The 22,483-nt window shown below is 40.2% G+C and overlaps 1 protein-coding gene across 6 annotated transcripts in view; it reads left to right on the top strand.

Moving 5' to 3' along the window:
- Nucleotides 1-22,483, top strand: part of LOC134225993 (slit homolog 1 protein) — a 334,401-nt gene that overhangs the window by 136,474 nt on the left and 175,444 nt on the right. For all 6 annotated transcript variants that reach the window (XM_062706488.1, XM_062706487.1, XM_062706486.1 and 3 more), the window contains one exon: nucleotides 8,445-8,565. In XM_062706488.1, coding sequence (XP_062562472.1) covers nucleotides 8,445-8,565 — 121 coding nt within the window. The remainder of the gene's footprint in view (nucleotides 1-8,444; nucleotides 8,566-22,483) is intronic.

The raw sequence follows: 22,483 nt of genomic DNA, 5'->3' as shown, positions 1-22,483 counted from the left end.
TTCCCCTGTCAGGGTTACGTAATCTTTAAACATGCTCAATTAAATGTTATTTACTTTTATTTTTGTTAATATATACTCGAAACACATGATTTAGCAATTGCGTACTCTTACCCCACCCGATGCGCACTCTCACCCCACCGGTGAGGTAAGAATGTGTTTTTCACATGTCTTGCAATAAGGGTTCTACTAAAACGAATTAGAGTAGAGTGGGGCAAGAGTACGCAGTTAGTTTTCAATCGATCATGTAGCCCTTATGAAGCAAGCTTCTGCATAGCATATCAATGTCGACGATTCGACGATGTTACCCAGTGGAAAAATATTGAAATTATTGTAATTCGTTTTAGTAGAGCTCTTATTGCAAGACATGGTAAGAGTGCGCATCGGGTGGGGTAAGAGTACGCATTTATCTAATCATGTGCTATAAGTATATATAAACACAAATAAGAATTAATAACATTTAATGGATGTTTAATGAAAGTATATTAGGGAATGTTTAAAGATTACGTAACTCTTAAAGGGAGAGGGGGTCCAAGAAATGAGATCTTACACACGAAATTTTTTTTATATACAAAAACGGCAGAGGTAAAAATACATCAGGTTTCGCGTGGCGTTAACAAAGGAATTTTCCTTAAAAAAAGTCCACCAATCACGTAACGTAAAATTTGGTCATTTCATCACCCCTCCTATCTTACACTTTTTGTATGAATCCTCTGAAAATTGTATGGATCGTCATACATCTCGCAACCCCTCCCAGCTAAGCGTTGCGTAATTTATGGATGTTTCATTTGATTAAATGAAAATATCATTTAGATTAAATTGTGTTTTCGGACTATGTTTGGGTGTACAGCAAGTACAATAATATCAACAATACAACAAGTACAATAATATAATAATATAATCTTGCCCCACCCGTACCTGCGTACTTTTACCCCACAGCCCTAAAATTTATTCAGGTAATGGTTTTGACTTCAATGGAAAACCAACCGGATTGGTGTTCTGCACCATAAAGTACTCTATACAATAGGTTATCGAAATGGTGTAATGTTTATCTGATTGAACGTATATATGGTAATGAAATACAAGTTGCGGAAACCCAATTATTTTTAACAAAATGTCCAAAAAGTTATCTATCTCCATGTCTCCCTTGTTGTTTATTCAAATCGTTCACAATTACACATGATAATAGTTGGCCAGAATACCTGTCAAACTGATGCAGTGCTGCTAGTTTATCTTTGTTTAATACTTCAAAAAATCGAAAACGTACTCTTACCCCACTCTACTCTACAATAATTTTGATATTTTTTCCACTGGGTATTGCGAGAAGATTGAAAAATTCGAACCGGGGTCCGACGGTCGACTGTCGGAAAGCTGTTCCGCAAACGTCAAATCACTTGTTGCACGGTAAAAAATTTTGGTTTATTTTTTCGGTGTGAATGTTGATTATTAAAATCAACGGGAATATGCAACTTTAAAAGAATGTTACATGCCGCTATATTTTTTAAATAAGTTTTATGATACTTTGAAGGCATTTTGTCATATATTTATGTGATTTAGAAACATTTTAGATTTCTCGAATATTCTTGATATCAAGAAATATCAACACTTTTCGTACAGTGCATGCCATTTTGAAGTTTCCGACACTAAGTCTGCTTCTTCTTCTTTGCTCCGCAAAATTAGAATTTTTCTCTATTCTCGCAATAATATAGTGTATCTGTTACTATATCAATAACAATAAGGCAATGCGCATATGAAATGCATTGATTTCTCACCCAATAATCAAGAAACATGAGAATAATTATGCTCGGCTCATGTAATTTTTAATTGAAAACAATTTGGTAACTTCAAAAATGAAATTTTCATCACATTATAGAAGTATTTAGCTAAAAAACATCATCACCGCCGTGCACCTATTTCAATAACATTAAAAAACAGTTAATCCTATGCCTGTACCTATATCAATAATACTGTTTCCAACATAAAATACGCACACTATTACTTGTGTGTATACGTAACGATATGATTGCAGTGATGCCGAGTTCTACAATGTTTTGTATTTGAGTTGAAATATAATTACAAAATTGCTGTTTTTGTTGCAGTTTTCCATCATATCAGTTAAATTTTGTTTGTCATAATTTATCTTTTCGATATAATTTATTTTACAAACATAAGAGTTGAATTTCACAGTGAAAGTTCATTCAAGCGCTTCGAAATAAAAATCTAGGTCGGCAACCCTTGAGAGTACTGCAAGCCATGTAAACAGTTTGGAATACGGACAAGGATAATTTAGACGTTGTTCGAAATAAACCTATATCAAACTATAGGAAATCGCGTTGGTTTTTAAAATATAATTATATTCATAGTGAAAATGTGATGTGCTTTATGTGCTGTGAAGTGAATTTTGAAGGGATAGAATTGTTTTAGCTTGAAATTGAGTGGAAAACAACGGCGTGCAAACGGATGAATCTGCTAGTAGCAATCGAGCAGTGTATCAAACCATCAGTTCAGAGGTAGGAAAATTAAAATAAAAGTGTTTTATAATTTTATCTTTTAATAATTTGATTATTGTGAATTAAAACATTACTTAAACAAATTTTGGGCCCTCCTTAGCCGTGCGGTAAGACGCGCGGCTACAAAGCAAGACCATGCTGAGGGTGGCTGGGTTCGATTCCCGGTGCCGGTCTAGGCAATTTTCGGATTGGAAAGTGTCTCGACTTCCTTGGGCATAAAAGTATCATCGTGTTAGCCTCATGATATACGAATGCAAAAATGGTAACTTGGCTTAGAAACCTCACAGTTAATAACTGTGGAAGTGCTTAATGAAACTAAGCTGCGAGGCGGCTCTGTCCCAGTGTAGGGATGTAATGCCAACAAGAAGAAGAAGAAGAAGAAACAAATTTTGAATAATATTATCAATTTCCCACCTTATCGGCCGCGACGATTTGAAATCGTCGCAAAAACAAATTGACGCCAAAATCGTCGCCAGCAGAAATGGCCATAAGATCTGTCAAATCAACTGTGAACAAAATTTTATATACTCAATAATCACATTATTTCCCAAAATTGAGCCCTGTTTTTAATGCAGATTGATATTATTTACTAATAAAACTAACATAATTTTAGAATAAAGATGTTGGCGACGATTTTGATAGTGCCTAAAAAATGGTCGGCGCGTTTTGTTACCAAGGAAACAGACAATATTTCAAACATTCAAGAATGTGTTCCATCCATTTATTTGGTTTATCGACGGTTGGAATTAATATACGGGCTGTTATTAATATGGGAACAGATACCCTATATAAAGAGTATACGAATCGTCGACATTGATATGATATGCAGAAGCTTACTTCAGAAGGGCTACATGATCGATTGAAAACGTACGTACTTTTTGTACTTGTGTGTACGTAGTGCGTACTCTTGCCCCACTCTACTCCACAATTTTTATTAATTCCATATTGCATTCTATACGATTCATCATAACTTCATCTGGATATTTACATTAGGGAAGATCCATTAATTACGTAACGCAAAAATCGAGCTTTTTCAAACCCCCCCCCCCTCCCCCTATGTCACACTTTTTGTATGAAACATCTGAAAATTTTGTATGGGTCCCCCCCCCTCTAAGCGTTACGTAATTTGTGGACGCTCCCTAATTCCAATCTTACATACTTATACGACTACTGGTTTGCTGGGATGTGTGTGTCTGTGCGCACTCACGTACCAAAATGTAGCATTCGACACAGACTTCTATCTCATTGTTTCCTATTGGAAATTGGCTGGATCGGACTATGGGATCAAAAGTTATGGCCAAAAAACTATTAATTGTGCACTATGGTCATTCGGAAATTCAGGCGGAATGGTTCGAAAATGTAGAGGGTAGGGTTCAGGCCCTGCAAGCTAGCCTTAAAAAAAAAACAAGCAACAAATAATCAGCAAGAGGATAATAAGTGCAGGCCAATTAATTATTATTATTTAATCAGACTAAGGCCGAAGTGGCCTGTGCGGTATATAAGAGTCTTCTCCATTCGGCTCGGTCCATGGCTACACGTCGCCAACCACGCAGTCTACGTAGGGTCCGCAAGTCATCTTCCACCTGATCGATCCACCTTGCCCGCTGCGCACCTCGCCTTCTTGTGCCCGTCGGATCGTTGTCGAGAACCATTTTCACAGGGTTACTGTCCGACATTCTGGCTACGTGCCCGGCCCATCGCAGTCGTCCGATTTTCGCGGTGTGAACGATGGATGGTTCTCCCAACAGCTGATGCAATTCGTGGTTCATTCGCCTCCTCCACGTACCATCCGCCATCTGCACCCCACCATAGATGGTACGCAGCACTTTCCTTTCGAAAGCTCCAAGTGCGCGTTGGTCCTCCACGAGCATCGTCCAGGTCTCGTGTCCGTAGAGGACTACCGGTCTAATTAGCGTTTTGTAGATTGTCAGTTTGGTACGGCGGCGAACTCTATTCGATTGGAGCGTCTTGCGGAGTCCAAAGTACGTACGATTTCCAGCCACTATGCGTCTCCGAATTTCTCTGCTGGTGTCATTTTCGGCAGTCACCAGTGAGCCCAAGTACACAAATTCTTCTACCACCTCGATTTCGTCACCACCGATGCAAACTCGCGGTGGGTGGCTCACATTGTCTTCTCTTGAACCTCTTCCTATCATGTACTTCGTCTTCGACGTGTTGATGACTAGTCCGATCCGCTTAGCTTCCCTCTTCAGTCTGATGTAGGCTTCCTCCATCTTCTCAAAGTTACGTGCCATAATATCTATGTCGTCGGCGAAACCAAATAGCTGGACGGACTTATTGAAAATTGTACCACTCGTGTTAATCCCTGCTCTTCGTATTACCCCTTCCAAAGCGATGCTGAATAGCAAACACGAAAGACCATCACCTTGCCGTAACCCTCTGCGGGTTTCGAAGGGACTCGAGAATGCCCCTGAAACTCGAACTACGCGCATCACCCGATCCATCGTCGCTTTGATCAACCGTGTCAGTTTATCCGGAAAACCGTGTTCGTGCATTAGCTGCCATAGCTGATCCCGATAGATTGTATCATATGCGGCTTTGAAGTCGATGAATAGATGATGTGTGGGCACGTTGTATTCGCGGCATTTCTGCAGTACTTGGCGAATGGCGAACACCTGGTCCGTGGTGGAGCGTTCGCCCATAAAACCCGCCTGGTACTGCCCCACGAACTCCCTTGCAGTTGGTGCTAGTCGACGGCATAAAATTTGGGAGAGTACCTTGTAGGCGGCGTTCAGCAATGTGATTGCGCGGTAGTTGCTACAATCCAGCTTATCGCCCTTTTTGTAGATAGGACACACGACACCTTCCATCCACTCCTGCGGCAAAACTTCCTCCTCCCAAATCTGGGTAATGACCCAGTGCAGCGCTCTAGCCAGTGCCTCACCACCGTGTTTAAAAAGCTCTCCTGGTAGTTGGTCAACCCCAGGGGCTTTGTTGTTCTTCAGCCGGCCAATCTCCTCCTGGATTTCCTGGAGATCCGGAGCCGGTAGAATTATGTCCTGCGCGCGTTCTCCCAGGTCCATCACCATACCGCCATCTTCGTCTGCCACATCGCCATTCAGGTGTTCTTCGTAGTGCTGCCGCCACCTTTGGATCACCTTACGCTCGTTCGTGAGAAGGTTCCCGTTTATGTCCTTACACATATCAGGCTGTGGCACGTGGCCCTTACGTGAACGGTTTAACTTCTCATAGAACTTTCGTGTGTTATTAGCGCGGTACAGTTGCTCCGTTTCTTCACGGTCTCGATCTTCCTGCTGGCGCTTTTTCCTCCGGAAAATCGAGTTTTGTCTGTTCCGCGCCTGTTTATATCGTGCCTCGTTCGCCCTCGTGCGGTGTTGCAGCAATCTCGCCCATGCTGCATTCTTCTCTTCTACTAACTGCTCACATTCGCCGTCATACCAGTCGTTTCTCTGATCCGAGGGCACCGTGCCAAGTGTAGCGGTTGCGGTGCTACCAATGGCGGATCGAATATTTCTCCAGCCATGTTCAAGAGACGCTGCGCCTAGCTGCTCTTCCGTTGGAAGTGCCACTTCCAGCTGCTGCGCGTATTCTTGGGCTAGTCTACCATCTTGTAGCCGCCCAATGTTAAGCCGCGGCGTCCGACTTCGACGCGTGTTGTACACCGTCGAGAGTTTTGAGCGCAGGCATACTGCAACGAGGTAGTGGTCGGATTCAATATTCGCACTGCGGTAAGTGCGGACGTTCGTGATGTCGGAGAAGAATTTACCGTCGATTAGAACGTGGTCGATTTGGTTTTCCGTTTCTTGGTTAGGTGATCTCCATGTGGCCTTGTGGATATTTTTGCGGGGAAAGAAGGTGCTTCGGACTACCATTCCGCGGGAGGCTGCGAAGTTTATGCATCGTTGGCCGTTGTCATTCGATACGGTGTGCAGACTATCCGGTCCGATGACCGGTCTATACATTTCCTCCCTTCCTACCTGTGCGTTCATGTCACCGATGACGATTTTAACGTCTCGCAGTGGGCATCCATCGTATGTCTGCTCCAGCTGTGCGTAGAACGCTTCTTTCTCGTCGTCGGGTCTCCCTTCGTGTGGGCAGTGCACGTTGATGATGCTATAGTTGAAGAAACGGCCTTTAATCCTCAGCTTGCACATCCTTGCGTTGATTGGCTGCCACCCAATCACGCGTTGGCGCATCTTACCCAGCACTATGAAGCCGGTTCCCAGCTCGTTGGTGGTGCCACAGCTTTGGTAGAAGGTAGCCGCTCGATGCCCGCTTTTCCACACTTTCTGTCCTGTCCAGCAAATCTCCTGCAGCGCCACGACGTCGAAGTTGCGGGGATGTAATTCATCGTAGATCATCCTGTCGCAACCTGCGAAACCTAGCGACTTGCAATTCCATGTTCCAAGCTTCCAATCGTGATCCTGTATTCGTCGCCTAGGTCTTTGCCGATTATATCGAGTCGCATTATCTCTTATATTGTTCGTAATGATTGGTTTTCTAGGCAGCTTATTGGGCCAGCGCAAACCTCCTGTCTCGTCGGAGGCCGTCGTGTCAGGGCTGTTTAGCGTCCCACCTAACACCAGGACTTGGGCTTGTGCGCTTTGAGCGGCACACGGTCGCTTTGGTGGGGCCTACTTGCGGATACATGCAGCTTTTTATAGAGGTTTAACAGGGCCCACTGTCAAACCCCACCACATCCTAGCCAAGCCCCACAACTCGCAGATGGCCTGGGGAGGGATCGTCAAGCCCTTGGACATAGTCCCTGCTGCCCGCCCGCTGCAGACCAATTAAACTTACCATTATTAATTTCATCCGGTTGAAAACTTAATTACAATTTCAACACACTTTTCTGTGCTGCTTACATGGCTTACATGGATTATTTGAAGTGCCCTTTTTTTTCAAACAAAAATACGGTACACGGAATGAAAAGAGTCAACATTTGATAGACGGAGTATATACAATTACTCATCAATATAGATAGTGGAATATATAGATGAGCGAAGATAAATCCTCTGTCTCCAAACGAACTGTCAAACGTGTCTCCAAACGAGCATGACGTCATGATTTCAATGGAAACGTTAAGGGCTGTGACGTCATATGCGCGTGTGCACGGGCAAAACAATCGACTCAGCCATGCTTTCGCTCATCTATAGATTCTACTATCTATACTCATCAACTGTTCTCTGAACTTTAACCATATGTATTAGTGTGCAAATAATGTAGTTCATAATCCAAAACTGAAAACTATAGATAGTAGAATCTATAGATGAGCGAAAGCATGGCTGAGTCGATTTTTTTTACCGTGCACGCGCGCGTATTAAAATGAGTTTATAATCAGTACATTATAAGAAATGGTTTTTTTTCTATGCAAGTAGAACGCGCTTCAAGATAAAGCCAAAAATTAACTGAAGCTTGGAGTCTCATAGTGACCCCTGGTGAAAGAATTTTTGAAAAAAAATGGAACGTTGTTTAACTAAATAACCTTATAACCACGGAGATTCTTAATATACACGGTTAGAAAAAAGTACCTACTTATAGGTACATTTTTTTTTCTTGCATCTCCCTACCTCTTCCCTTTGTAAAAAGAAGAACAAAACCACTCAACAAGGGCAGTAAAGTGTGAGAACCCAACGTTAAGTAATCTCATGTTCACAAAAGGTAAGTAAAATTTACCTAAATTTTGGTTAGTTTCTATTTAAATTAGGTATGTTTTACTTGATATTATATGAATTTTACAAAATTTCTAGAAAAAATTACCTGATTTTGGATTCCTACACCAAACTCCCGATTTGAGTGAAAAGTACCCAATATGGGGAGCTTTTTTTTTTCTAATCGTGTACCTAGGGTAGATATACTTTTTCGCATTTAGCTGGTAGTAGTTTGTAAAGTAGTGATTTAAGAAAATATATCAAAATATGTTACATTTATTTGTTTTTTTTCTTATTTATTCAGCTCAAGGATGCGGACGAAACCCATGCGGTGTAGGAGCAGTGTGTCAGGAAACTACTGGAGGAAGACCTGTGTGTTCGTGTCCCGTTGGATACAGTGGAAATCCTCTAACAAACTGCAGAAGGTATGATGTTAATTATTTTACTGTATTATTATTATTTATTGCGGTATATAAGAGTCTTCTCCATTCGGCTCGGTCCATAGCTACACGTCGTCAACCACGAAGTCTACGGAGGGTCAGCAACCGTGCCCGGCCAACCGCAGTTGTCCGATTTTCGCAGTGTGAACGATGGATGGTTCTCTCAACAGTGGATGCAACTCGTGGTTCATTCGCCTCCTCCACGTACCGTCCGCCATCTGCACCCCACCATAGATGGTACGCAGCACTTGCCTTTCGAAAACTCCGAGTGCGCGTTGGTCCTCCACGAGCATCGTCCAGGTCTCGTGTCCGTAGAGGACTACCGGTCTAATGAGCGTTTTGTAGATGGTCAGTTTGGTACGGCGGCGAACTCTATTCGATCGAAGCGTCTTGCGGAGTCAAAGTATGTACGATTTCCAGCCACTATACGTTCTCTGCTGGTATCATTTTCGGCAGTCACCAGTGAGCCCAAGTACACAAATTCTTCTACCACCTCGATTTCGTCACCACCGATGCCAACTCGCGGTGGGTGGCTCACATTGTCTTCTCTTGAACCTCTTCCTATCATGTACTTCGTCTTCGACGTGTTGATGACTAGTCCGATCCGCTTGGCTTCCCTCTTCAGTCTGATGTAGGCTCCACCATCTTCTCAAAATTACGTGCAATAATATCTATGTCGTCGGCGAAGCCAAATAGTTGGACGGACTTATTGAAAATTGTACCACTCATGTTAATCCCTGCTCTTCGCATTACCCCTTCCAAAGCGATGTTGAATAGCAGACACGAAAGACCATCACCTTGCCGTAACCCTCTGCGGGTTTCGAAGGGACTCGAGAATGCCCCTGAAACTCGAACTACGCACATCACAGTCATCATAATGTATGTTTAATAAAGATCGTCTTGGGAAAACATGAATTTTGACACCCACATATGCATAGTTCCAGATGGTGCCAAAACCGGCCCATCATGTTCCCGAAACCGTTTTTACGTAAATGGCCATAACTTTTTGATGGATTCTCAATCTACAATCACCATTGGTCGGCATATTTGTTCTAGTTTTTGGAGAAAGCATAAAATATGATGAAAGTAAACTTCACATAAAATTACACCCCTAACCACATCACCCGATCCATCGTCGCTTTGATCAACCGTGTCAATTTATCCGGAAATCCGTGTTCGTGCATTAGCTGCCATAGCTGGTCCCGATCGATTGTATCATATGTGGCTTTGAAGTCGATGAACAGATGATGTGTGGGCACGTTGTACTCGCGGCATTTCTGCAGTACTTGGCGAATGGCGAACACCTGGTCCGTGGTGGAGCGTTCGCTCATAAAACCCGCCTGGTACTGCCCCACGAACTCCCTTGCAATTGGTGTTAGTCGACGGCATAAAATTTGGGAGAGTACCTTGTAGGCGGCGTTCAGCAATGTGATTGCGCGGTAGTTGCTACAATCCAGCTTATCGCCCTTTTTGTAGATGGGACACACGACACCTTCCATCCACTCCTGCGGCAAAACTTCCTCCTCCCAAATCTTGGTAATGACCCAGTGCAGCGCTCTAGCCAGTGTCTCACCATCGTGTTTAATTAGCTCTCCTGGTAGTTGGTCAACCCCAGGGGCTTTGTTGTTCTTCAGTCGGCCAATCTATTCCTGGATTTCCTGGAGATCAAGAGCCGGTAGACTTATGTCCTGCGCGTGTTCCCCTAGGTCCATTACCATACCGCCATCTTCGTCTGCCACATCGCCATTCAGGTGCTCTTCGTAGTGCTGCCGCCACCTTTGGATCACCTCCCGCTCGTTTGTAAGAAGGTTCCCGTTTATGTCTTTACACATATCAGGCAGTGGCACATGGCCCTTACGTGAAAGGGTTCACCTTCTTATAGAACTTTCGTGTGTTATTAGCGCGGTACAGTTGCTCCGTCTCTTCACGGTCTCGATCTTCCTGCTGACGCTTTTTCCTCCGGAAAATCGAATTTTGTCTGTTCCGCGCCTGTTTATATCGTGCCTCGCTCGCCCTCGTGCGGTGTTACAGCAATCTGGCCCATGCTGCATTCTTCTCTTCTACTAAATGCTCACATTCGCCGTCATACCAGTCGTTTCTCTGATCCGGGGGCACCGTGCCAAGTGCAGCGGTTGCGGTGCTACCAATAGCGGATCGAATATCTCTCCACCCATCTTCAAGAGACGCTGCGCCTAGCTGCTCTTCCGTTGGGGGTGCCACTTTCAGCTGCTGCGCGTATTCTTGGGCTAGTCTACCGTCTTGTGGCCGCCCAATGTTAAGCCGCGGCGTCCGACTTCGATGCGTGTTGTACATCATCGAGAGTTTTGAGTGCAGGCATACTGCAACGAGGTAGTGGTCGGATTCAATATTCGCACTGCGGTAAGTGCAGATGTTTGTGATGTCGGAGAAAAATTTGCCGTCGATAAGAACGTGGTCGATTTGGATTTCCGTTTCTTGGTTAGGTGATCTCCACTCAACAAACATTCACTAGTTTAACTAACGTCAGTGTGTTGATTCAGTTCAGCACTGTGTTGCATTCTGTACTATCTTATCGTACTGTACTATATCTGTACTATTTCTTATCGCAACTTCTGTTCAGGTTTTTGTTCACACAATTTTGGAGAAGTTATATCGCTGACAGCTATCAGTATGCAATCTACGAAATACTCTGTTACAACGCAACGCAACGCAACGCAACGCAACACAATTTTGGAGAAGTTATACAGCTACAACATCTCATTTTGAAAAACAATTTTATTACCTGATTCGTAAACCTCTAATAAGCATTTTACTTATCCTTAATTCAGCTACATGTAAATTCTTCGAAAATAATAAAGCATTGAGAGTAACATCATCAAGATCCCCATTGAACGTATTGCAATTGCTATTTTCATATAATCATTTTAAAATGTTCCTAAATCGGGTCTCGAACTGCTGACATTTGATCATCCGCCGGTAACGTTGCCATCCGCGCCATCCTTCATTTGTATGTTAAGGTTTACTCAATGCAAAACATAAATAATCGTATGGCTGAATATGAATCATAATTGGACTCTTAATCAACAAGTCAATCTGTCAAACTACAGTTTGTTAATAACTGTACAAGATTTTTATTTCAACCATTGTTCAGCTAAATAGTCATAACCTTTCAACACTGGGAAAAAATATAAGAAAAAAATGTCAAAACGATAAAATAAAATTCGTTATTAAAATTTTATGAATTTATGTTCGACCTTGCTCGGAATCTCCGAATAACCGGTTGCGAAATGATTGTGCCATCAATACCATACATGCAGCGGAGTAAATAACTACACATATCAACATTTATTTACATATAGAAAAACAACTAGTTATGAGTTGTTTTACTTTACATCATGTGGTTTATATTGCACTGGAGTTCTTTCCGTAAGAATGACGCGTTCAGTTTGAAAGTTGAACTCAGAATGTCTTTATTGATCGGACTTAAGCTACAGCTCACCTACGGGAGGCAATTGAAATCAGTTTAAATGTGGTAGAAAAGAATTAAAAAAGTAATTGACTGCTAGTGTGGTCTTCTACGAATTATTAGCACATGTTTGTTCGTAGGAATATTGAAATGTAAATGGATGATCTGGTCTTCAAGTGTCTCTCGCAATTATTTGGATAATGTTATACATGCTACACCATACCCGTTAAAGAGAATGCTGAAACAGCGTGTAAGCATTCTAAAGTACAATATTTGTCGTAACTATTGCATTTGTTTTAATTTTTGTTTTTATATACTATCACACTTTAATTAATCTATTCTTATGCACTTGTTGTGTATCATTATTTATTAAACTTCTTATTGTCACATTTGGATGATTTTCGTTGATAACTGCAAATGGTCCTGTATAAACCTTGTCTAATTTTCTTCTATTTTCTTTGTTGCCGAAGGGTAGGGCGAAGGGTCGTGACTAAACTTCTTTGAGCAGATCTGAAGTCTTCGATTTAGTGGATACGCTAAAGCTGGCAAAATACATTTATTACTATTATTAAACACTACAAATAGGATTGGTTTCTATTACAATTTTTTAGTGTAACCGTGTTTCTGCCCTATCTTCCAATTCAGCGCACATTAACTGGCATCGGCTTCTAATATGTTATCACCGGATCTTTACTTTAATTTATTATTCTAATTAAATTCACTGTAATTCAGTTCAACTATTTCTACTGGCTTCCTTTAACTCTATCCAATTTGACAACGTTTTCCTTTTGTCTCGATAGTCACAATATGCGGTTTATCAGCAAACTTTGTTCCTAATTCACATAAGGTTAATCTTTGCATAAAGGCGAAATAGTATCGCAACACTTGTTTAAGCCAAACTTTACTTCCTATAGATATGTTGATTGGATTAGATGTTTCATTTTGTAAATTTATCCTATTGGATTTTAATTTTTCTAACAATTCTATAGTTTTTCTTATTTATTAGCTGCAATTTAAATTTTAATTCATTGACGAAAGAGTCGTAATTATATACTGGTTCTAAACTAGTTGATTCTGAAAATTGGGAAGGTAATCTTGCTTGTTTGACAAAAAATAACTCGAAAGGAGTAAAAGAATGTGCTGTATGGGGTGAGGTATTGTAACTAAAAGCGAAATAAATTAGCCAGTTGTCCCAATCATCATGTTTATCGTTAACGAAATGCCTTAAATACTCGTTAAGACAACGATTATTTCTTTCTAGACTGCCAATAGTTTGTGGGTGGTAGGCAGTTGAAAATGTATGTGTAACTGTCAATAATTCACACATGGTTTTAAATATTTCGTGTCTGATGTATTCGGTTCCCAAGTCGGATTTAATCGCTACGGGGCAACCATATACAAGGATACAATGTTCTATTAAAGCTTTTGCTAAAGTAGTTGCTTGTTTGTCCGGGATTGGTACAATTATTTTGTATTTTGAATGATCGCACTGCATGGTCAATGCATATCGGTTTCCTAAATTCGATTTTGTAATTGAACCTATAGTGTCGATTGAAATCAAATCAAAACACTTGGTCGGAGTAGTTGTTTGTGTGAATGTTTCGTTGGTTTTGACTCTATGTTTGTTTTGTGTACATTTTTCACACCGTTTTATGATTCTGTGATTGTACGTTTCATATTGGACCAAATATATTTAGATTGAAGTCTATTTAATAATCTACAAATACCAACATGGCCACCCGTTGGCGAGTCATGGTTTTCAGAGATCAATTTTTGTATCGTTTCATCATTGTTTATTATTTGAGCTGGCTCATATAGTATTATGGTAACGTTTTTCAATATTGAGTTACATGTTTGTTTGAATACCTTTTTTTTCTTTATTTCTTTATTTGGAGCAGGGAAAAGCCCGTTTGAGTAGAATTATTCATGAAATCTTTCTCAAACGGGCGCAAAACCTCCTCTTCTTTTATAACAACAGATAACAATATTTCCAAATGATACATAATTTTGCTTAAACTTAACTTCCTAATTACTTAATGTTATACAAAAAAATACATCTATAAAGCTACCTGGTCTAATGTGTAATACTGTCGGATGTAGAGAGGAGTATAGTGAACTTTTTCCGAAGAATACACCGGGAAAGATGAAAATCAAACGCGGTAGAGCAACGATTGAAAGTGCGACACATGCTAGAGAAAGGCTCGTACCTCTTGGGGTATTATTTCGAATATTTTGTCGTTTTTTTCTGATTGCTAGCGTTTTAATAATTGTTTTAATGGCCAATTGGTCGATTATCTGCAGACATGTATTAAATTCAGTTTCATCTTTTCTGTATAGTAATTTCACTTGTGCAATTACCCTTTTCAAGTTTTTTGTGTAGAATTTAATAAATAAATTTTCATCGTCTATTTCAATATAACTTTGGGCTTATTGAAAACGTCTAAGTTATTGACTGACTCATATGCCTTGAGGTGATCAAACTCAGTAGCATGTGTGTTAGTCTGTTGTGTGACAATATTTGGATTAGTTTGCATTCTTGGCATTGCTCGTGTTTGTACAGGTAAGCACGACAGAGTTTTGAGCTCATCCGAATCAAGAGTTACCTATACGCGAAAGAGCATCAGCGCTGACATTTTATTTGCCTTTCACGTATTCTATATCGAATGTATACTCTTCTAGGTCAAGTCTCATTCGTGTTAATCTCGATGATGGGTTCTTCATCGAAAATAGATATACAAGCGGATGATGATCAATTTTCACGGTAAACCGTCGTCCATACAAATATGATCTGTAGTAAGTAATCGCCCAGTGAATAGCTGTTAATAATGGGTTGTACACACACACACACACATTATGTGTTCCTGAATTGGAAAGAAGCTTGCATTGCCTTGGCCGAAGGCTTGCAAATGAGGAAAAACCTACTTTAATATTATCGTGAATTTCCTAGAAACGTATGTACGCTTCTTTCAAAGTCGTCATCATTAATCGGTTTTGAATTGCTTGACGCTTTCCATCTTTTTTACTGATACATAATCTTTTTGACCAGGCATAGCTCGACTTACTTCATCATCTTCAAAATATTGAACTACTATTATTTTCTTTTGTCTCATCTGTTAATGCAGTACTAGACCTAGTATTTTTGGTTGAAAGACAGTTATTCTTCAATTGTTTTGCCTCTTTTACTGTATTTCTATTGATTTTGAACTCATCAATGGGATCCTGAATAGACCACAAACTTGGCAGCATCGACAAAATCAATATTTTTTCTTTCCTTGTCGTGGCTGCATTCGAGAACCTTTCCTTCATATTTATAATTACCTCATCGTAGTCTGTATTTTCCACATCATCAGGTCCTAATTTGAAGAGGTTTCTTCGTACAGCTTCGTTTATTTCACGGTATTTTTTCTCCGGGTAATAAACGTAGTCCATCTTCTTCTTCTTCTTCATTGACATTACATCCCCCACTGGGACAGAGCCGCCTCGCAGCTTAGTGTTCATTAAGCACTTCCACAGTTATTAACTGCGAGGTTTCTAAGCCAAGTTTCCATTTTTGCATTCGTATATCGTGAGGCTAGCACGATGATACTTTTATGCCCAGGGAAGTCGAGACAATTTCCAATCCGAAAATTGCCTAGACCGGCACCGGGAATCGAACCCAGCCACCCTCAGCATGGTCTTGCTTTGTAGCTGCGCGTCTTACCGCACGGCTAAGGAGGGCCCCGTAGTCCATCTTACTCCATTTAATCGGAGTCACTTTTATCCCAGCTATGCCCTCTTTAAAGCGTTCGATGTTGACCTTTTGGATACACTCATCTTCCGATTGATTTGCTGAAACAGATTTCGCTGATGGTACGGTGGCAAGGCTCTCAGCACTTGATACTTCTGGTAATTCCTCAGTTGTTGTCGGTACATCTGGCAATTCCTCAGTTGTTGTCGTTTTCGAACTTCCTGCGCTCTGCTCAACCGATGATATACAGATTGCTCTTTTGTCAACGTTTAGATGACAGGGCGTGCAAATGCGTAAATTTGTATTCAATGTGGACATTGGAGCATAACCAGTCGCTTTCAGTTTATCTATGGTGCTTTACGTGAGATTTCGTAACTCTTTTGAACACTTTTTTCCATCAAACGGCCTACAACAGTTGAGAAAGCGGCTACTCATGTTGTTCGTTATATTCCAACAAACAAAATCACTTTTAAGTTTTTACTGACTAGTTTGGTGTCATTTGCTTGACTGATCAAAAAAATTACCATAAGATCTTTAACAACCTTAGTGGTAGTAATTTTTTTGCTTTTTCGTGAGCATTGTCATGGTATGTACCTATCATGCATTTGTTGTTGTTGAAGATACCCGTTTCCTACCGATCATAAAGTCTATTCTCTAAAAGGTATATTTTTTGCAGGTAAACTATAGACGTATACGTGTATATAAATCTTTGACTTTGCAGCTTTTGTCTTGAAAATAACATTTCTGATATGTTTCTTATTATCAACAGGTTTCAAAACTATTAAAAGAATTTTTCGCCAGTCACGTACAATGTAAATTATGACATTATCAATACTTTTGATCACAACACTGGATCGTGTCTAAGTTTCTTATAGATGCTAGGAATAATTAAATCAAAAAATCATGAAAACAACTTGTTTAAATCACACAAACCCCTCACAATAAAATCTGCATCAAACTGCAATTCTCGAAATAACCTAAACGAAAAAATTTTTTTTTTACTAGATGTGAAAATTGTGAAATGTTTGAAATGTCATAACTTTTTTGTTTATTAGTTTACCATCACCAAAATTTTATGGTCAATAGCTTATATAATTCGTTTTCCTTAAAAACAATACGTTCGTAAAAAGATAGGGTTTTGAGATATTTGAGTTTTTGTGACAAAGCACATTTTCTTAAGAACTATCATTTAGTTGTCTAACTTTGCTGAAAAAATCATAACAATCGAACATTCCGTGTTTGCTGTGCAGCTTTTTAAATATTTTTGAACCATTTTCATATACACCCTTTTGAAAAGTTAGCCGTGACTCAATATGAAGATTTGATATCGAAAAATGACGATTTACAGTGAGTCCAAAAAGTATTCGTCTAGCTGTGTGTTTTCTAGAAAATGTCAAAGATAGAATCTAGTAAGCTCAAAAAAATAAAACTATCGATTACATTGTGTAGCAAATTCATCAATTCATCTTCATTGTTAAAAATCAAACAGAAAAATAACACAAAAACAAAAAATAAAGGTAAAAAAACATAACAATTCATTAAATACGGGCTCAAAAAGTATTCTTTATTCAGGTTTTGTTCGCTTTTGAAACGAAAACAGGAGTTGTAAAATGGAATTCAATATTTCGTTGGATTCCCCTGTGTATCTATGACGAGCTGTAGTTCTTGTGGCATGGAACTGACCAAATTAACCGTAACAGGGGACGGAATATTCTTCCATTCTTCTTTCAACACTAATTTCAATTCGTTTTTATTGGAAATATGACTTTCACGAATTTCATGAAAAGTTTGTCGTCCAGAACCTTCCAATGGAGTTAAATTGGATTCATATCTGGTCTCTGAGGAGGCGTTTTGAGTTGATTGGGGTTTTATAGAGTAGCTACAGCTTAGTACTTTGGGCTGTGTGCTCGAGGTAATTATCACCCCGTAAGATGTATGTTCCCTGTAAGCCTAATTTCTCAGCACTGGTGTTCAAATTTTCTTTCAAAATGCGGATGAACATTTTGAACAACACATAATTCCTTCAGTAATGTGAAATTTTCCCACACCGGTTGCGCTCAAGCACCTCAGAGACCATGACGGAGCCCCCACCATGCTCCCCCACTGCTCAAAAGAGATTCTGCGGCTGTATCTCAATATTCCTTTCCGCCATACCATACATCGGCCATTTGATCCAAATATGCTGTACTTGCTTTCGTCAGATACCATGACTTGATTCCGAAAGTCATCCTTCTTCCAGCAATATGTTTAGCTGAAATCGAGCTGTTTTTGATAATTTGATGGCTCACTTGAATTTTCTCCCGTGATACTCGCCCATTATACCCATACTTTTTACAAGTATTTCAGTTCGTATTGATTCATATTTGAGCACTTCTTCTCTCCAACTCACTTGCCTATATGGGTGAACTCGTTTTTAAGGGTTTTTTTTATTTTCCGCATAATAAATCGCTCATCGTTATCAGTTTACTATTACTGACGACCACTCTGTTATTTGTTTTGATAGATTTTTTTGTCGCTGATGCGATCAATCACCAATTAAATGGTTGAATTCTTGCTACCCTTGGTCTACTTGTATTTCTTGCAAAGTTATAAGTCAACTTGCACAGTCATTGGGACTCATCTTTTTACTTTTCCCACCCATGGTGCTTCTATTTTCCGCTCAAGTTCAAACAAAACAAAAACATTATTTGATCTGTCATTGAGTATTGACAAAAATGTTGCTAGACATCACTAGAGTGTGCTAATGTAACAACATGCAAATAAAACTAAATATTCGTGTTTTACTCGATTATTTTCTGAATAGACGAATACTTTTTGAGCGAGCGAAATTGACGAAATTTGGATATTCTCTACATACCAGAAAAAGTAATTGAAATTTCTATTTGTTTTTGAATAATAATCATGTGTTGATAAGTTTTCTACCAAATTTAGAAGAAAGTTTTTTGATTTCACTTCTATCACGCCTAAGTTTTACATTTTACTGAAAAATATGCAGCTAGACGAATACTTTTTGGACCCACTGCACTGTAGATGAAATTGAAAAACTGTGCAAAGTTTCAGATATTTTCGAAATGGTCGCTCAGGATCGACTGGCATGCCTCCGTGGCAGTGGTGTGCTGAATCGTTATCAGACGATAATGATTGCAATTTTCATGTGAAAGCATCTCACGTGAAAACAGTAGGCGAGTTGTCGCCGGCGACAATTTCTCAAATTTTGTACTCAAACGATAATAAACACCAAATTTTCATTCGAACATTAACATTTACTAATATCAGCAAATCCAAATTGTCAACAGTCCCATCTATTTTGCGTTATAGTTTCATGATAGTAAGGAAAAAATGTTCAAAATGTAACGGTAAATGCCTCAAATCAAGATACGATTTTCAAACGATTCTTAATCGCTGGTGAGTTTTTATCACAGGATAATTAAAAAGTAAGATCGCGGGTGAGTGTTGATCATCCCCAATTTTTTAAAAATTTGATTTTCCCCATCCCTGCTCCGTGGAATGCCTCTTATTGGTAATTCGATATCACCATGCTTTTGGGTTAGAACGGCGCCACTTGCTATCTTTGACGTGTCCGTATAAAGTATAAAATTTTTGGTAAAATCTGGGAAGTTTTGTATAACGGGAGATAGAAGTTTTTGTTTTAATTGCGTAAAGGACTTTTTGCATTCTGGACTCCAAACAAATTTAGCATTTTTCTTCAGCAGAGCATTTAATGGTGCTGCAATGTCTGAAAAATAGGGTATTATTCGACCTTAATAATTTGCAAATGCGACGAATCTTCTAACTTCGTCTGCGTTTTTCGGTTCTGGGTAGTTCAAAATAGTGGAATATTTAGATTTGTCTGGATGAATGCCTTGGTCGGAAATATGATTTCCGAGATATGTAACATCGGGACAGAAGAAATTACATTTGCTTGGATTGAGTTTGAGATTATATTTTCGTAGGGCCTTAAAAACTGTGGAGGAAGGTGAAGGAAGCGGTGAATTGCTTTGAATTGTCTTCCAGTTAATTTGATGGAATCCTGAAGCAAGGTCGAGCATAGTAAAATATTTTGCTCTACTTAGCTGATCAAGAATTTCATCTATTCTAGGAAGCGGGAATTTGTCGGCTATAATTTTCTTGTTGTGTTGCCGGAAATCGACAACCAAACGCCATTTTTTCTCATTATTTGGGGACTTTTTTGGAACTAAAAGTAGTGGGGAGTTGTATGGAGATTTTATTTATTTATCATCAGACTAAGGCCGGAGTGGCTTGTGCTGCACATAAAAGACTTCTCCATTCAGCTCGGTCCATGGCTGCACTTCGCCAACCACGCAGTCTGCGGAGGGTCCGCAAGTCGTCCTCCACCTGATCGATCCACCTTGCCCGCTGTACACCTTGCCTTCTTGTTCCGTCGGATCGTTGTCGAGAACCATTTTCACCGGATTACTGTCCGACATTCTGGCTACGTGCCCGGCCCACCGCAGTCTTCCGATTTTCGCGGTGTGAACGATGGATGGTTCTCCCAACAGCTGATGCAAACTCGTGGTTCATTCGCCTCCTCCACGTACCGTCCGCCATCTGCACCCCACCATAGATGGTACGCAACACTTTCCTTTCGAAAACTCCCAGTGGGCGTTGGTCCTCCACGAGCATCGTCCAGGTCTCGTGTCCGTAGAGAACTACCGGTCTTATAAGCGTTTTGTAGATAGTCAGTTTGGTACGGCGGCGAACTCTATTCGATCGGAGCGTCTTGCAGAGTCCAAAGTACGTACGATTTCCAGCCACTATGCGTCTTTGAATTTCTCTGCTGGTATCGTTATCGGCGGTCACCAGTGAGCCCAAGTACACGAATTCTTCAACCACCTCGATTTCGTCAACACCGATAGAAACTCGTGGTGGGTGGCTCACATTGACATCTCTTGAGCCTCTTCCTATCATGTCCTTCGTCTTCGACGTGTTGATGACTAGTCCAATCCGTTTAGCTTCGCTTTTCAGTCTGATGTAGGCTTCCTCCATCCTCTCAAAGTTACGTGCCATGATATCAATGTCGTCGGCGAAACCAAATAACTGGACGGACTTCGTGAAAATCGTACCACTCGTGTCAATCCCTGCCCTTCGTTTTACTCCTTCCAAAGCGATGTTGAATAGCAGACACGAAAGACCATCACCTTGCCGTAACCCTCTACGCGTTTCGAAGGGACTCGAGAATGCCCCTGAAACCCGAACTACGCACATCACCCGATCCATCGTCGCCTTGATCAACCGTATCAGTTTATCCGGAAATCCGTTTTCGTGCATTAGCTGCCATAGCTGGTCCCGATCGATTGTATCATATGCGGCTTTGAAGTCGATAAATAGATGATGTGTGGGCACGTTGTATTCGCGGCATTTCTGCAATACCTGACGTATGGCGAACACCTGGTCTGTGGTAGAGCGTTCACCCATAAATCCTGCCTGGTACTGCCCCACGAACTCTCTTGCAATTGGTGTTAGTCGGCGGCATAAAATTTGGGAGAGTACCTTGTAGGCGGGCGTTCAGCAATGTGATTGCGCGGTAGTTGCTACATTCCAGCTTATCGCCCTTTTTGTAGATGGGACACACCACACCTTCCATCCACTCCTGCGGCAGAACCTCATCCTCCCAAACCTTGGTTGTTTGGAGATGTAGAATGCTGAATAATACGGTCGTTCAAAAGTTTTTGTACTTCATCATTAATTTTCTGTTTTTGTGATTCAGGGCTTTTATAATTCTTAATATAAACAGGACTGTTATCATTCAAATTGATCGACTGTTTATAAAAATTGTTATTGTCAAAATATCGGTTTGTAATGCGAAAATATCACTACATATATTTCGCACATAAAGTCTTCAATTTTTCCTCAATTTTGCTATCATTTAAGTTGTTTTTGTTCAAGTTCAATTCATCGCAAAGTTTTTGACACCTGTCATTTTCGTTACATTCGTTCTTATTGAGTGTAAAAATATGATAGTTATCCAATGGTTTTAGCTCATCGGAAATTTTATTTTGTATGGTAACTTGTTTATCTGTAGTATTTGTGAATTTGATGATTGCGTTTTTAGGACTTATAATAGAATTTGAGCAGAAAACGCCTGGCTTGATTTCTTTTGATGTAACAAGGTATTCACCATGAAGATGCTTAATGTCAATTTGTCGGTATACTTCACAGCGTGCTGGTAACACAAGTTCACCTTGCAAATTATCTTCAATGATTAATTCAAATTGTTCTGAACCATTGCTTCGAGTTAAAATCCATGTATTATAATCAATAACACATTTGAATTGTACAAGGAAATCACGACCTAAAGTACCATCGGTCGGAATAGGTATATTGTCAGAAACTATTTGAAATTGTGTATTCAATGAGCTTCCACTTGGTAACTCAATTGATGTGGAAATGGTACCAAAAGTCTCAATTATTTCAGAGTTAATTCCGGTTATATTACATTTGTTGTGTTGATCCACCAATTCATTAATTTTAACGTTTCCATATTTTATTAAAGAAATTTCTGCACCGGAGTCAATAAGGAATGTGCAGCATTTATTTGACGCGCTAAAGTTTAGAGGTACAAAATTACTGTAAGATGAATGAATTGTAAATACTTTATTTAAGTTCGTTGTATCAATTGGGATAGCGGTATTTGGTAACAGTGCATCACATCAGCGACTACCCGAATGAGGTCAGACAAAGCTCTGACCATATTTGAAAATCCCTTGCAT

The sequence above is a fragment of the Armigeres subalbatus genome, chromosome 3 (genome assembly GCF_024139115.2).
Source record: "Armigeres subalbatus isolate Guangzhou_Male chromosome 3, GZ_Asu_2, whole genome shotgun sequence".
Classification (NCBI taxonomy): domain Eukaryota; kingdom Metazoa; phylum Arthropoda; class Insecta; order Diptera; family Culicidae; genus Armigeres; species Armigeres subalbatus.
Note: the sequence above shows the minus strand (reverse complement) of the source record. Positions and strands in the feature narration are given on the sequence as shown.